The 14,399-nt window shown below is 42.3% G+C and overlaps 1 protein-coding gene across 1 annotated transcript in view; it reads right to left on the minus strand.

Annotated features, from left to right (window-relative positions):
- SLC25A17 (solute carrier family 25 member 17) overlaps positions 1–6,137 on the minus strand; it is a 39,226-nt gene extending 33,089 nt beyond the window's left edge. The window contains exon 1 of the mRNA XM_020876943.2: positions 5,899–6,137. Coding sequence (XP_020732602.1) covers positions 5,899–5,952 — 54 coding nt within the window. The 5' untranslated portion in view covers positions 5,953–6,137. The remainder of the gene's footprint in view (positions 1–5,898) is intronic.
- Positions 6,138–14,399: the final 8,262 nt, after the last annotated feature.

Here is a 14,399-nt window from a genome sequence, read left to right on the forward strand (position 1 = left end):
GGAATAAAATTAACTGAGGTTCAAGTGCCAGTTAGAGTACACACATAAATTACTTCAAATCTCCATGCCTCGATATCCCCATTTGTAATCTGGGGACCAATAAAAACTGTGGGGGCTTCTGTGAGAGGTTAGAATTAACTTACAGAAAGACCCAATATCATACCAGGCACACAGCTGGCACTCAACAAATGCTTCTCTCTGTATGTACTTTTTATAGCATTTTTTAGCAGTAGGGCTCAATATTAATCAGAGCCCTAAAATTAGCAATGGTTACTTACATTTCTTCCAAAAGAGCAAATGTAATTCAGTAAATTCATAAAAAATAACTGCTCTTTCATAAGGAGCTTTAAGAAGGTAGGAGGGTCAACAGTGTGAAATACTACAAAGTTGAGTTAAATAAAAATGAAAAACAGTCAGGAGACTAAGCCATTTGGAAGTCAGTGTTGGCCTGCAGGAGAGCAGGTCCAGTGATCAGAGCAGGATGAGGAGGGAAGGCAGTGAGTACAGACTAGTCATTAAATAAACTTCGCATCAAAGGAAGGAGAATGAGCAGCACCTAAGGGGGCAGTTTCTAAACCAGATCAGTGTGGTTTCATTAAAGGACAGGGCTGAAGGGAAAAACACTAGGAAAAGGTTAAAGTTACAGGAAAGAAGTAAAAATGAATGGAGCAAAGTCCCAAAAGATAACTGTGGGTAATGTAAGAGGGGAGGATCAAGATCAAAGGTAGCAGAGTCCAGCCACATCCATCTTTCCTGAGATCAGCACAATGGAGGAAACACTGGGGACAACTGTAGCTGATTTTGTAATTAGAAAAAATGGAAACGTTAGAAAGCTCATCCCAAGTAGCCCCTATTTTATCTAGAGCAAAAGGCGTGATCATCTGTCACAAGTGAATGGAGAGAGCTGACCACATAAGATGAGAAAATTTCAACTCCACTGAATTTCTAAAATCGGGTACAAATGCTGCATTTTCAAGAATACATCTGAAAAAGAAATGAATGATTATGGGTTTACCACATTATCACAGGTATTGAGATAGGTACTCCACAAGTGTGACCACACTGACTTCTCGGGAGGACCCAGTAAGCAAAGTTTCCATTTTATAGCTCAGAAAACTCAAGTTCAAAAAGCAAACATGAACGACCCAAGATGACACGAATAATTGTGTCTTACTCCAAATTGTAACCAAATAATCCCATAGTTTCTTCATAATAGGGTGGTGTGAGGTCACATTAACATTTATATTAAGTATTTACCACAGTGAAAAGTCAGAAACAATCCAAAATATTCATAAATTGTGGAATACTCATATGACATGAATATTTTTTATTAAAAAAGATAGTGGGTATCTCATGTTTTGGACCACACAGCAACATTCTCTTTTCCTGTGGGTGGGCTGATTTTCTTTACCTCTTTCTACTGTGCACAATCTTGGTAATATGTCAACCCTGTGAAGGGTTTCCCATCACCTTCACAGGGGCAACCCACCACCTCTTCCTAGGCACCACCAAGGTCTTATCTTGGTGGTAGATAAGATACCTTGAGCGACTGAACTGTACAACCTTCCCCAATCCTACAATTTAGTTCAGTTCAGTCACTCAGTCGTGTCTGACTCTTTGCGACCCCACGAACTGCAGCACACCAGGCTTCCCTGTCTATCACCAACTCACGGAGTTTGCTCAAACTCTTGTCCATCGAATCGGAGATGCCATCCAACCAACTCATCTTTGTCGCCCCTTTCTCCTCCTGCCTTCAATCTTTCCCAGCATCAGGGTCATCTCTAATGAATCATTTCTTCGCATCAGGTGGCCAAAGTATTGGGGTTTCAGCTTCAGCATCAGTCCTTCCAATGAACACCCAGGACTGATCTCCTTTAGGATGGACTGGTTGAATCTCCTTGCAGTCCAAGGGACTCTCAAGAGTCCTCTCCAACACCACAGTCCAAAAGCATCAATTCTCCAGCACTCAGCCTTCTTTAAGGTTCAACTCTAACATCATAGATGACTACTGGAAAAACCACAGCTTTGACTATACACCTCCACTACACACCTAAGAAGAGCTTCCTGAGGACAGGGACTTTTCCACTGACCTTTATATTCAGAGGCCTTGTACAGAAAATCAACAAGTTCTGCTTGGTTTCTATTTCTAGAAGGCAGGTAGTAAGCCTACACGGTGAAAAGTCCACTTAATGTTAAGTATGTAAGAGTCAGATGTGCCTGTGTGCTCAGTTGCTTCAGTCATGTCTGACTCTTTGCCCACCAGTATGGACTGTAGCCCACCAGGCTCCTCTGTCCACTGGATTCTCCAGGCAAGAATACTGGAGTGGGTTGCCATGCCCTCCTCCAGGGGATCTTCCCAACCCAGGGATCGAACCTGCTTCTCTTACGCCTCCTGCATTGGCAGGTAGGTTCTTTACCACTAGTGCTACCTCGCAAGCCCGAGTCAGATAGTTGTGCTCAATTTTCTCTTTTGATACCAACGGGTGAAAAGTGCTCTGAATAAGCTCTCTTACACAGTTCTAAGGATGGCTATGTCTGAGCTCTGAGTCATAGAACAATAGGTAAAAGGGAAGGAGAAGGGAAAACTTTCATATTTCTGTAAGACTTGAATTCTTTAACCATCAGCATTTATTCAATGAAATGTAATTCTTTTAAAAAAATTATGCAATTAATTTTTTTAAATTTTAAATAGAGAAAAAGAAGTCTCTTGAAAGCTACCAATTAATTATTATCATTACAATCCCAATCTCTGCTTCAGCATCTAAACCCCCTAGACAATTCCAACCAATCTCACTTTTCAAATTCTAGACTAATAAAATCTCTTTTTAATTACAAATATACATTTCTTCTAATAAAATCTACCTTTGGAAGCTAATATGAGAACCAAAAATATATAATTATAAATCCAGTTATACTCAAAATTTTGAGAATTATTTACATATGAGGCCATTAATTGTATCAGGCAACAGTCATTGACTAGCCATGAAGCATTCTCCTGAAACAGCACAATTCTGGTTTTCAAATACTTGAGATTATCTGCAATTATACCAAAGTGTACCATAAAACACTCCAAATCACTAATCTGTTTAACTTTCAAAGTGTTATGTGTATGTGCATAACACCACACTTGAGGTGAGAAAGTGTAGAACCTGGAAAGAAGTGACTAAGCAAACATGAAACATGTCCACTCAAAAAGGTTGTAAATCAACATCTTGAGCAATAACCTACCAATCTCTTGGGGAGAAGCAACAAGTAATTACACCAGTTTATATCAAAGACAAAAAGCTGGTGAGAGAAACTGCCAGCATTTCTGATACAGGCTGCCTGGCTCAAGTCAGGCACTCAAGTGCTCCTAACCCCTATGCTCTCCTGGATCATCTCAAAACTTTGTATGGCCAAGGCATTTAACTAAACATGAGTCAATTAAACCACAGTACTATACATTAAAAGTAATGTCATTTTTCTCATCAAATGTAGTGACATTTTCTGGTGAAACTGTTTTCCTTTGGTAGCAATTAGAAGAAAGCAGGTTCATGTTGTGAAGTTTATCCTTAAAACAGAAATTTGAAAAAAGAGTTAAGAGAACCACTCTCAGCCTGATAGTTCAATAGAGCAACAAAGCACAATGCAGTTTCCCATTCTAACAGGTTCCAGGAAGCAAGAGGAAAAGAAATTATTCTTACAAAAGTATATCTAGTAGATAATCTAACATAGCTTATGGGAGAAAGAAAAACCACTGAAAATTCCAGGTGCTTAATTTCAAGCAGAATAAAAAGCACTCAATAAAGATGCTGAATGAATGGCTATTTATTAAGAAAAAGAAAGGAGAAGAAACATTTCCCATCTTCCCATTCTCATTCTCTCTTTGATGCACTGCAACTATTCGCCCCACAAATCCACCAAAACAGTATTCTCAGTTAACCACTGGATTTATCACGTTGATAAACACATTGATAAATCCAACAGTTGATCCTCAGTCCTCATCTTATCTGACTCATCGGCAGCATCTGACTTAGTTGGTCTATACCTTCCTGCGTGCAACTCTCAGGACACCACATTCTCTTATTAATAGTTCACCTCCTACCCAATGGAGCCTTTCCTTAGTCTCCTTTGCTAGTCCTCTCATTTCCCAGCCTCTTCACGTTAGCATGCTTCCAGGCTAAGCCTTCGAGACTTTTCTCCTCCATTCACAAAACTCATTTCTTTGGTGAGCTCATCTAGTCTCATGACTACTCTTTGGCATTTCAAACTTAATTATCAAAAACCCAGGGATTTCCCTGGTGGTCCACCAGTTAAGACTCTGAGTTTCCAATGCAGGGCGTGCAGGCTCAATCCCTGGTCCGGGAACTAAGGTCCCGCATGCTGAGTGGCACGGCCAAGAAGTAAAAATAAATAAAAATAAAACCCCAAACCATTCTCATCTTTCCCCCAAAAGCTGCTCCTTTATAGTCTTCACCATCTCAGTAAAGGGAAATATAATCCTTCCAGTTGCTCAAGGCCAGAACACTTGGGAGTCAACCAGCTCTTATTCTATTACATCCCACAATCTACCATCAAAACCCTGGTAGCTCTATCTCAGAAATATATTCCAGGTGAATGAGCTCTTCTCACCATCTCCACTGCTACCATCCTGGCGGGCTGACGGTTTCCATGCTTTCACCCTTGTTCCCTTACAGTCTACTTTCAACAGAGCAGCCACGGTGAGCATGTTTAACATATAAGTCAGCAAGTTGCTGCATGCTCAAAATAACTTGCTCTAACAGCTAGCCAGCTGCCTTTCACACTCAGGGTTAAAATTCTCACACAATTTGGTCTCCTGAAACCTGTTTGCCCCCCTTTGCTTCTCCACTCCAAAGGTCTCCAGGCCTATCCGAGGGTCTATCAAGCAAGCTTCCACTTCAGCGCCTTTACCCTGGCTGAAAGGCTCTTCTGGTCTAAGTGAACCAGGACTCCTAAATCAGGCCCTTCCATCAACTACTGTGTCATCTAATTCACATAACAATTCTGTGAGGTAGGTGTCAATACCTTCCTAAAGATTAGGAAAGTAAAGTTTTTAGGCCACTTATCTAACAAGTGATGGAGTTGGGGCTCAGCCTCCATTAGTCTGCACAGAACATGAGCTCTCAGTGCAGTTGGGGGTGCCTAGGAGGAGAGGATTCAGCCAATTATATGCCTCTGAAGTCCCAGTGATTTCAGGTGCATATTGACAGCTAGAGAAGGATGTAGGAAAGCAGAGAGCCAGAACGAGAAACAGGATGAGAACCAGAGAGGAAGGTACCAAACCAAAAGAGTGGTGTCAAATGGAAGTGAGACATCCAGAAGCTCAAGAACCAAGCGCATTCCTCATAGTAAACCACACCTGCGGTAGAGAGCAACTTTGCTCTTGACTTAAAAAAAAAATGGTATCTTCCCAGGCTAACAATATTGGCCAGAAGTATGTATCCCTGCTAGATTCTACCTCTCACCTGCAGTTTAGTGTGTGAAAAGAGACTGTGGTTAAGAAAGTGATTAAGCAACACAGCTTCACACCCAGCTTCTCCACTGGCCCAATCAAAGTTTGTGCGCCCGGTGGGATGGGACAGGGGGACGACTGCCCTTTAAATATCAGGAGGCAAAGAGAACAGTATCTTCCTCCTTGTGGGTGTGTGGGACACACACTGCACCCCCCAACACACACATCCCAGATACTCTTTAAGAGGACAGAACGGTAGCCAGGAGCGGAGAGGGTGTCGGCCTTTACTCCAACTTCTTCCAGCAATATTTAGCTTATGTCCCATTCCTCTACGCCCCAGTCACGATACAATCGCCTTGTCATTCCCATCCCCCAGCCAAGGCCTGGTCTGGCCCCAGAGAGGCCCCACACCCCGCAGTGGCCCGGGCATGAAGACCCCGCCTCACCACGGCTCCCGCCACGGCGTGGACCAGGCTTTCGTAGGACAGCACGGAAGACATAACTGCGGTTCCTGCAAACCCAGCTGCAGTTTCCCAGCAGATGAAGCCAAATCCACAGGCGAAACTAGCGCCAGAGTAGCGGGCAGGAGCGTCACAAGCCCCACCCCTCAGGCCCGCCTCCTCCAGAACAACCACTTCCGGGTCGCAAGGCGCCGGCGTCTCCTGGCCCGGATGCCGCCGGCGAGAGAAGGGGGAGGGAACGCACCTTGGTTCTGATTGGTCCCCGGCGCGGGCGCGGGGCGGGGCAGAGTGGTGCTGCCGCGACCACGTGGACCGTTGGGTCTGGCGGAAACTCGGCTTCCGGGAAGTCGACTCTATTTCCTCGCGTTGCCGCGATCTGCCGGATGGTGCTTTACATCTACTCCAACCCTGGGGACTTCAGAAAACCTTTTTTTCCCCTCCCCTCCACATCTCTTCGTAAGACTAGCTGGAGACAAGCAAGATGTTGTCTTCCTGTTTCTCTAAGACTTTACTCATATTTTCTCTAGCTAGTATTTTTAGTCACGTTTTGGTCAAGAGGACATACATGTTGATTGGGCAATGTTCTCCCCTCTGAAAAACCCTGGTGGGAAGAGAACTTGAGCTTCAGGAAATAAAATGATCAGATGGAGGTGGGAACAAACTAGTTGGCACCTAGTAAAATTTTTTAACCTATTGGTTTCCTCCTTTGTGAAATGACAGTGTTAATACTGCTAGGATCACAAAAGTTATTTTATGTAAATATACTTTAGAAAATACTGAAGAAAAACAATTCCATATTGCTAAGTGAAAACAAATTACACAAAATTAGAAAAACCACATTCTACCCCTCAACCACAACATACTGTGACACCAGGTTTCATAACTTCAACTTCAGTCACTTAGGTACCATCGTTATGGGTCTTTGCTAGTTTCAGAACCATCAAGTTTACTTTCATAATACCCTTGCTGATTGATAGTCCTTGACTGCAATGCAAAAGTAGGAAGTCAAGAGCTACCTGGAGTAACAGGTAAATTTGGCCTTGGAGTACAAAACGAAGCAGGTCAAAGGCTAACAGTTTTGCCAACAGAACGCACAGATGATAGCAAACACCCTCTTCCAACAACACAAGAGAAGAGTCTACACATGGAAATCAACAGATTGTCAATACCGATATCAGACTGATTATATTCTTTGCAGCCAAAGATGGAGCAGCTCTATGCAGTCAGCAAAAACAAAACCGGGAGATGACTGTGGCTCAGATCATGAACTCCTTATTGCCAAATTCAGACTGAAATTGAAGAAAGCAGAGAAAACCACTACACCATTCAGTTTGACCTAAATAAAATCCCTTACAATTATATAGTGGAAGTGACAAATAGATTCAAGGGATTAGATCTGATAGAGTGCCTGAAGAACTATGGACAGAGGTTTGTGACAGTGTACAAGAGGCAGTGATCAAGACCATCCCCAAGAAAAAGAAATGCAAACAGGCAAAATGGTTGTTTCACAAAGCCTTACAAATAGCTAAGAAAAGAACAGAAGCTAAAAGCAGAGGAGAAAAGCAAAGATATTCCCATTTGAATGCAGAGTTCCAAAGAATAGCAAGGAGAGATAAGAAAGTCTTCCTCAGTGATCAATGCAAAGAACTAGAGGAAAACAATAAAAGGGGAAAGACTAGACATCTCTACAAGAATATTCGAGATACCAAGGGAACATTTCATGCAAAGATGGGCACAATAAAGGACAGAAATGGTATGGACCTAACAGAAGCAGAAGATATTAAGAAGAGGTGGCAAGAATACACAGAACTATACAAAAAAGATCTTCATGACCCAGATAACAATGATGGTGTGATCACTCACCTAGAGTCAGACATCCTGGAATGCAAAGTCAGGTGGGCCTTAGGAAGCATCACTACAAAGCCAGTGGAGGTGATGGAATTCCAGTTGAGCTATTTCAAATCCTAAAAGATGATGCTGTCAAAGTGCTGCACTCAATATATCAGCAAATTTGGAAAACTCAGCAGTGGCCACAGGACTGGAAAAGTTTTCATTCCAATCCCAAAGAAAGGCAATGCCAAAGAATGTTCAAACTACCACACAATTGCACTCATCTCACACACTAGCAAAGTAATGCTCAAAATTCTCCACACCAGGTTTCAACAGTACATGAACTGTGAACTTCCAGATGTTCAAGCTGGATTTAGAAAAGGCAGAGGAACCAGAGATCAAATTGCCAACATCTGCTGGATCATTGAAAAAGCAAGAGAGTTCCAGAAAAATATCTACTACTGCTTTATTGACTATACCAAAGCCTTTGACTGTGTGGATCACAGCAAACTGTGGGAAATCCTTAGAGATGGAAATACCAGACCACCTTTTCTGCTTCCTGAGAAATCTCTATGCAGGTCAGGAAGCAACAGTTAAACTGGACATGGGACAACAGACTGGTTCCAAATTGGGAAAGGAGTACGTCTAGGCTGTATATTGTCACCCTGCTTCTTTAACTTATATGCAGAGTACATCATGAGAAACGCTGGGCTGGAAGAAGCACAAGCTGGAGTCAAGATTGCCAGGAGAAATAGCAACAACCTCAGATACACAGATGACACCACCCTTATGGCAGAAAGGGAAGAACTAAAGAGTCTCTTGATGAAAGTGAAAGAGGAGAGTGAAAAAGTTGGCTTAAAGCTCAACATTCAGAAAACCAAGATCATGGCATCCGGTTCCATCACTTCATTGCAAATAGATGGGGAAACAATGGAAACAGTGAGATTTTATTGTTTTGGGCTCCAAAATCACTGCAGCTGGTGACTGCAGCCATGAAATTAAAAGACACTTGCTCCTTGGAAGAAAAGCTATGACCAACCTAGACAGCATATTAAAAAGCAGTAGTTACTGCTTTTTACTAACAAAGGTCTGTGTAGTCAAAGCTATGATTTTTCCAGTAGTCATGTATGGATGTGAGAGTTGGACTATAAAGAAAACTGAGTGCCTTAGAATTGGTGCTTTTGAACTGTGGTGTTGAAGAAGACTCTTGAGAGTCCCTAGGACTGCAAGGAGACCCAACCAGTCAATCCCAAAGGAAATCAGTCCTGAATATTCATTGGAAGGACTGATGTTGAAGCTGACACTCCACTTTGGCCACCTGATACGAAGAACTGACTCAATGCAAAAGACTCGGATACTGGGAAAGATTGAAGGCCAGAGAAGGGGACAACAGAGGATGAGATGGTTGGATGGCATCACCGACGCGATGGACATGAGTTTAGTAGGCTCTGGAAGTCGGTGATGGACAGAGAGGCCTGGCATGCTGCAGTCCATGGGATTGCAGAGACACGACAGAGCGACTGAACTGAACTGTCTGCTTATTACAGCAAGAGTCCCAATGTTTTACGACTTTTATCACATTTACTCCCAGGAGAGGGCGCTAACAGTGTTTACCTGGTCCTGTTTTCACAAAATTTGAAAATATTTCAATTGCTACTGGTTAAGATCCAACTCTGGGCTCAACATCACTCATTATCAGAGAAATGCAAATCAAAACCACAATGAGGTAACATTACACGCCAGTCAGGATGGCTGCTACCCAAAAGTCTACAAGCAATAAATGCTGGAGAGGGTGTGGAGAAAAGGGAACCCTCTTACACTGTTGGTGGGAATGCAAACTAGTACAGCCACTATGGAGAACAGTGTGGAGACTTCTTTTAAAACTGGAAATAGAACTGCCATATGACCCAGCAATACCACTTCTGGGCATACACACCGAGGAAACCAGATCTGAAAGAGACACGTGCACCCCAATGTTCATCGCAGCACTGTTTATAATAGCCAGGACATGGAAACAACCTAGATGCCCATCAACAGACGAATGGATAAGGAAGCTGTGGTACATATACACCATGGAATATTACTCAGCCATTAAAAAGAATTCATTTGAATCAGTTCTAATGAGATGGATGAAACTGGAGCCCATTATACAGAGTGAAGTAAGCCAGAAAGATAAAGAACATTACAGCATGCTAACACATATATATGGAATTTAGAAAGATGGTAATGATACCCTATATGCAAAACAGAAAAAGAGACACAGATGTACAGAACAGACTTTGGGACTCTGTGGGAGAAGGCGAGGGTGGGGTGTTTCGAGAGAACAGCATCGAAACATGTATATTATCTATAGTGAAACAGATCACCAGCCCAGGTTGGATGCAGGAGACAAGTGCTCAGGCCTGGTGCACTGGGAAGACCCAGAGGAACTGGGTGGAGAGGGAGGTGGGAGGGGGGATCGGGATGGGGAATACATGTAACTCCATGGCTGATTCATGTCAATGATGACAAAACCCACTGCAATGTTATGAATTAGCCTCCAACTAATAAAAATAAATGAAAAAAAAAAAAGATCCAACTCTGGGGCTTCACTGGTGGTACAGACGGTAAAGAATCCTTCTGCAATGCGAGACCTGGGTTCCATGCCTGGGTTGGGAAGATCCCCTGGAGAAGGGCATGGCAACCCACTCCTGTTCTCTTGCCTGGAGAACCCCCACGGACAGAGACAGGTGGACTAGTCTACAGGGTCGCAGTCAGACATGACTGAGCAACTAAGCACACACATTTAGCGTTGCTACAGTGACCACACCTAAGTTACAAGCAAGTTGGGGAGATAGTTGGATTTAGGGATGCCTATTTCTATGTATTTGGAGAAGGCAATGGCAACCCACTCCAGTACTCTTGCCTGGAAACTCCCATAGATGGAGGAGCCTGGTAGGCTGCAGTCTATGGGGTCGCTAAGTGTCGGACACAACTGAGCAACTTCACTTTTTCACTTTCATGCATTGGAGAAGGAAATGGCAACCCACTCCAGTATTCTTGCCTGGAGAATCCCAGGGATGGGGGAGCCTGGTGGGCTGCCGTCTATGGGGTCGCACAGAGTCGGACACAACTGAAGCAACTTAGCAGCAACAGCAGCATTTCTATGTATTAACATGTTACCACTCAGTTCAGTTCACTCAGCCGTGTCCGGCTCTGCGCGACCCCGTGAATCGCAGCATGCCAGGCCTCCCTGTCCATCAACTCCTGGAGTTTACTCAAACTCATGTCCATTAAGTCAGTGATGCCATTCGGCCATCTCATCCTCTGTCGTCCCCTTCTCCTTCTGCCCCCAATCCCTCCCAGCATCAGGGTCTTTTCCAATGAGTCAGCTCTTCGCATGAAGTGGCCAAAGTACCGGAGTTTCAGCTTCAGCATCAGTCCTTACAATGAACACCCAGGACTCTCCTTTAGGATCCAGGATCTAAAGGAGACCCAGAATCTCCTTTAGGATGGACTGGTTGGATCTCCTTGCAGTCCAAGGGACTCTCAAGAGTCTTCTCCAACACCACAGTTCAAAAGCATCAATTCTTCGGCACTCAGCTTTCTTTATACTCCAACTCTCACATCCATACATGACCACTAGAAAAACCATAGCCTTGGCTTAGACAGGCCTTTGTTGGCAAAGTAATGTCTTTGCTTTTTATTTTCTGATATGCTATTTAGGTTGGTCATAACTTTCCTTCTAGACCTCCTGTTTCAGGAATCTCTCCCAGGAATACTCCCACCACTCCTTAGGGTCATGACATGAAGGTAGGATTCTGCACTGGAACACAGAACCTTGTCCACTGTTAATCTTAATCGGAGGACTTAGGCCTTGTGCTGCTGCTGCTAATTCACTTCAGTCGTGTCCAACTCTGTGCGACCCCATAGACGGCAGCCCACCAGGCTCTGCTGTCCCTGGGATTCTCCAGGCAAGAACACTGGAGTGGGTTGCCATTTCCTTCTCCAATGCATTAAAGTGAAAAGTGAAAGTGAAGTCGCTCAGTCATGTCCGACTCTTAGCGACCCCATGGACTGCAGCCTACCAGGCTCCTCCGTCCATGGGATCTTCCAGGCAAGAGGACTGGAGTGGGGTGCCATCGCCTTCTCTGCAGGCCTTGTGGCCTCCTACTTAATTTGGAAGCTCTCTCAAGAAAACACTGCGTTATGTAGCATACAGACTTATAAACACACTTTACGAATCCTTTTAAAACGGTATTTGAACACAATTTTTCTTACTTCCCATTTGTACGGTATGATATAGAGCAGACAGCATGTCCATCTCTGTGAAATGTCTTGCAAACCAGCTATCAAAAAATAATTTCACATCTCAGTATTCCTAATTATGTACTTTTCTTAAAAGAGAACTCCCTGAACTATACAAGCATTAAGTCCCACACTACAGAAACAGTATATTAAATCTTTAGCTTCCTTCTGTTCACACCTGTATTATCAGTACAAAATAAAAAAGGAACTTAGAACTGATCACCTTCCTGTTCGTTTCCACACTTGCATATGGTCAGGTTACACAACCTGAAAATGTCCCAGTGATATGAGTGTACTGAAGAACATCATTATACAGAATTCCTAGATTTTCATGGTATTTACATACCTTTATGCTATTTACCTCTTCACTACTCTGGTTCCACCTATTTACTTACAAACCGTTAGTTTTAAAGTTTTTGCCAAATCAACACACCTTCTTACAGTTTCGATTTGACTTTTACAAGTTTATCAGCTATCATTAACTACGTTTGCCTACTTAACGCATGCACTTCATTTAAAGTGTGCTTTATTGGTTATAAACATTACTACACATTTAATTTTTAAAATTACTGCACCAGTCTTTAAAACAAATTTTTTCAGACCCTCTTACTGGTTGGATGGCATCTCCGACCTGATGGACTTGAGTTTGAGCAAGCTCCAGGAGTTGGTGATGGACAGGGAAGCCTGGCGTGCTGCCATCCATGGGGTCACAGAGTCAGATACAACTGAGCAACTGAACTATTGGGCCCTTTATAAGTGGACTAATAAGCACTTCATCACAACCAATGACGTGACATTCCTTACTTAACCAATGCCTTTCAATTGAACATTTAGTTTCCCGTTTTTTAAAGTATCTCAGCATAGGCTTCCTTGATGCCCTCTCCTGTTTCTGAATATGGCAGAACTGCTTACCTCCAAATTGCTACCTGAGGATGTGTAAAGCTGTTTTAAGAGAATATATTTTTAGGGGTCCTGCTTAACAACACTGTATAATCTGAAGTATACTGTGCTTAGAAAATATCTTAGGATGAGTGACAGACACATAAAAAATATAGGACATGTGCTGAAAAAAAGGGGAGTGACAGTGGTGGGAAGAGTCAACATTCAGTTTGAAGCCATACTTTATTTTTAATGTAGTTAGAAATATCCAGTAACTATGTATTTTTAAGCAGAAAAAAATTCCTTTACTTTTCCTTTTTGTAGAATCATTGGCACAAGAAAAGGACATTTCTGGTTTAGAAATGATGTTATGATGTTGAATTCCTAACGAAATGAAGTACGTACTTTATGTTAACTTAGAAATCTAAAAGCACAGGATACATTTTCAGAAAAACAATTTTACTTTTACCCACTTATGTTAGAACATACTTAGGTAATGTGTAAATCAAATAAAAAATCCAGCAGTAGCTGGTCCTGAGGTACTCACAACACACATTGGAAATTTTGAGAATGAAGAACACACATTAACAAAAAGAACATCAGCAAGCTCAAATTCAGGTTTATATGCTGAGTATTTCTAAAGGGTTTAAAACGCATGCTCCATCAGCATTTTTTCTCACTTCACTGATGCATTTCTATTTGCTTGTATACAGCAAAGGGTGAGAACTTGAATTCTTATGATTTTAGAAATGTGTTCCATGGAATTTACTTCATTGCTCCTACCACTGATTCCTCAAATAAGCAAAGTACAGGTCTCATCCCTTGAAATTTCTGTTAAACACTAATACTTTAAATTGAAAGACAGTAAGCAGAAACCTAGCAATTCCTGTTACAGTGCTTGCACTTAAGTCTTATTTAATGTAAGAATTGGATATACAACAGAAAATCATTTTCTTTATCCTTGGAGGAGAGGGAAGGGGAGTAAAGAGAGCTGCAGTATTTAAAAGCTGAATACAACAATGAATCTCTCACAATGCTGACAACTCCACAATGAAGAATCACCATAAATCTCATTAGTTCTTTAGTGATTAGGAAGTCAAGTTTCCCTCCTTGTGTATCAATTAATTCAAACTTCTCCAAAGATTACTACTACAAGATAAACTCAAACTGCAATAGGTATTTCCTAAGTAGGAGACCAAACATCAAAGGGAATCCGTTCTTCCAAGGTCCTTTGATATGTTACAATTTCACCAAAGAGAAAATCTAACACTTAAATATGAAATCTCTTCGCCAAGTAAGAAACTGCAGCTATTATGGGTATTACCCTACATAGTCACTGTTGTATTAAATATTAAACCCAGCATTAAATATTGCCTGCACAATTATGCTATGAATGATGATAGCAGCAATGTTAGTAAAAAAGGACCATCTTTAGCCCAAGAAGAGTAGGAGGAAAAAATTGTGACAACGAGCAGAAAAAGCAGACAAAG

This window comes from Odocoileus virginianus, chromosome 23 (assembly GCF_023699985.2).
Source record: "Odocoileus virginianus isolate 20LAN1187 ecotype Illinois chromosome 23, Ovbor_1.2, whole genome shotgun sequence".
Classification (NCBI taxonomy): Eukaryota; Metazoa; Chordata; class Mammalia; order Artiodactyla; family Cervidae; genus Odocoileus; species Odocoileus virginianus.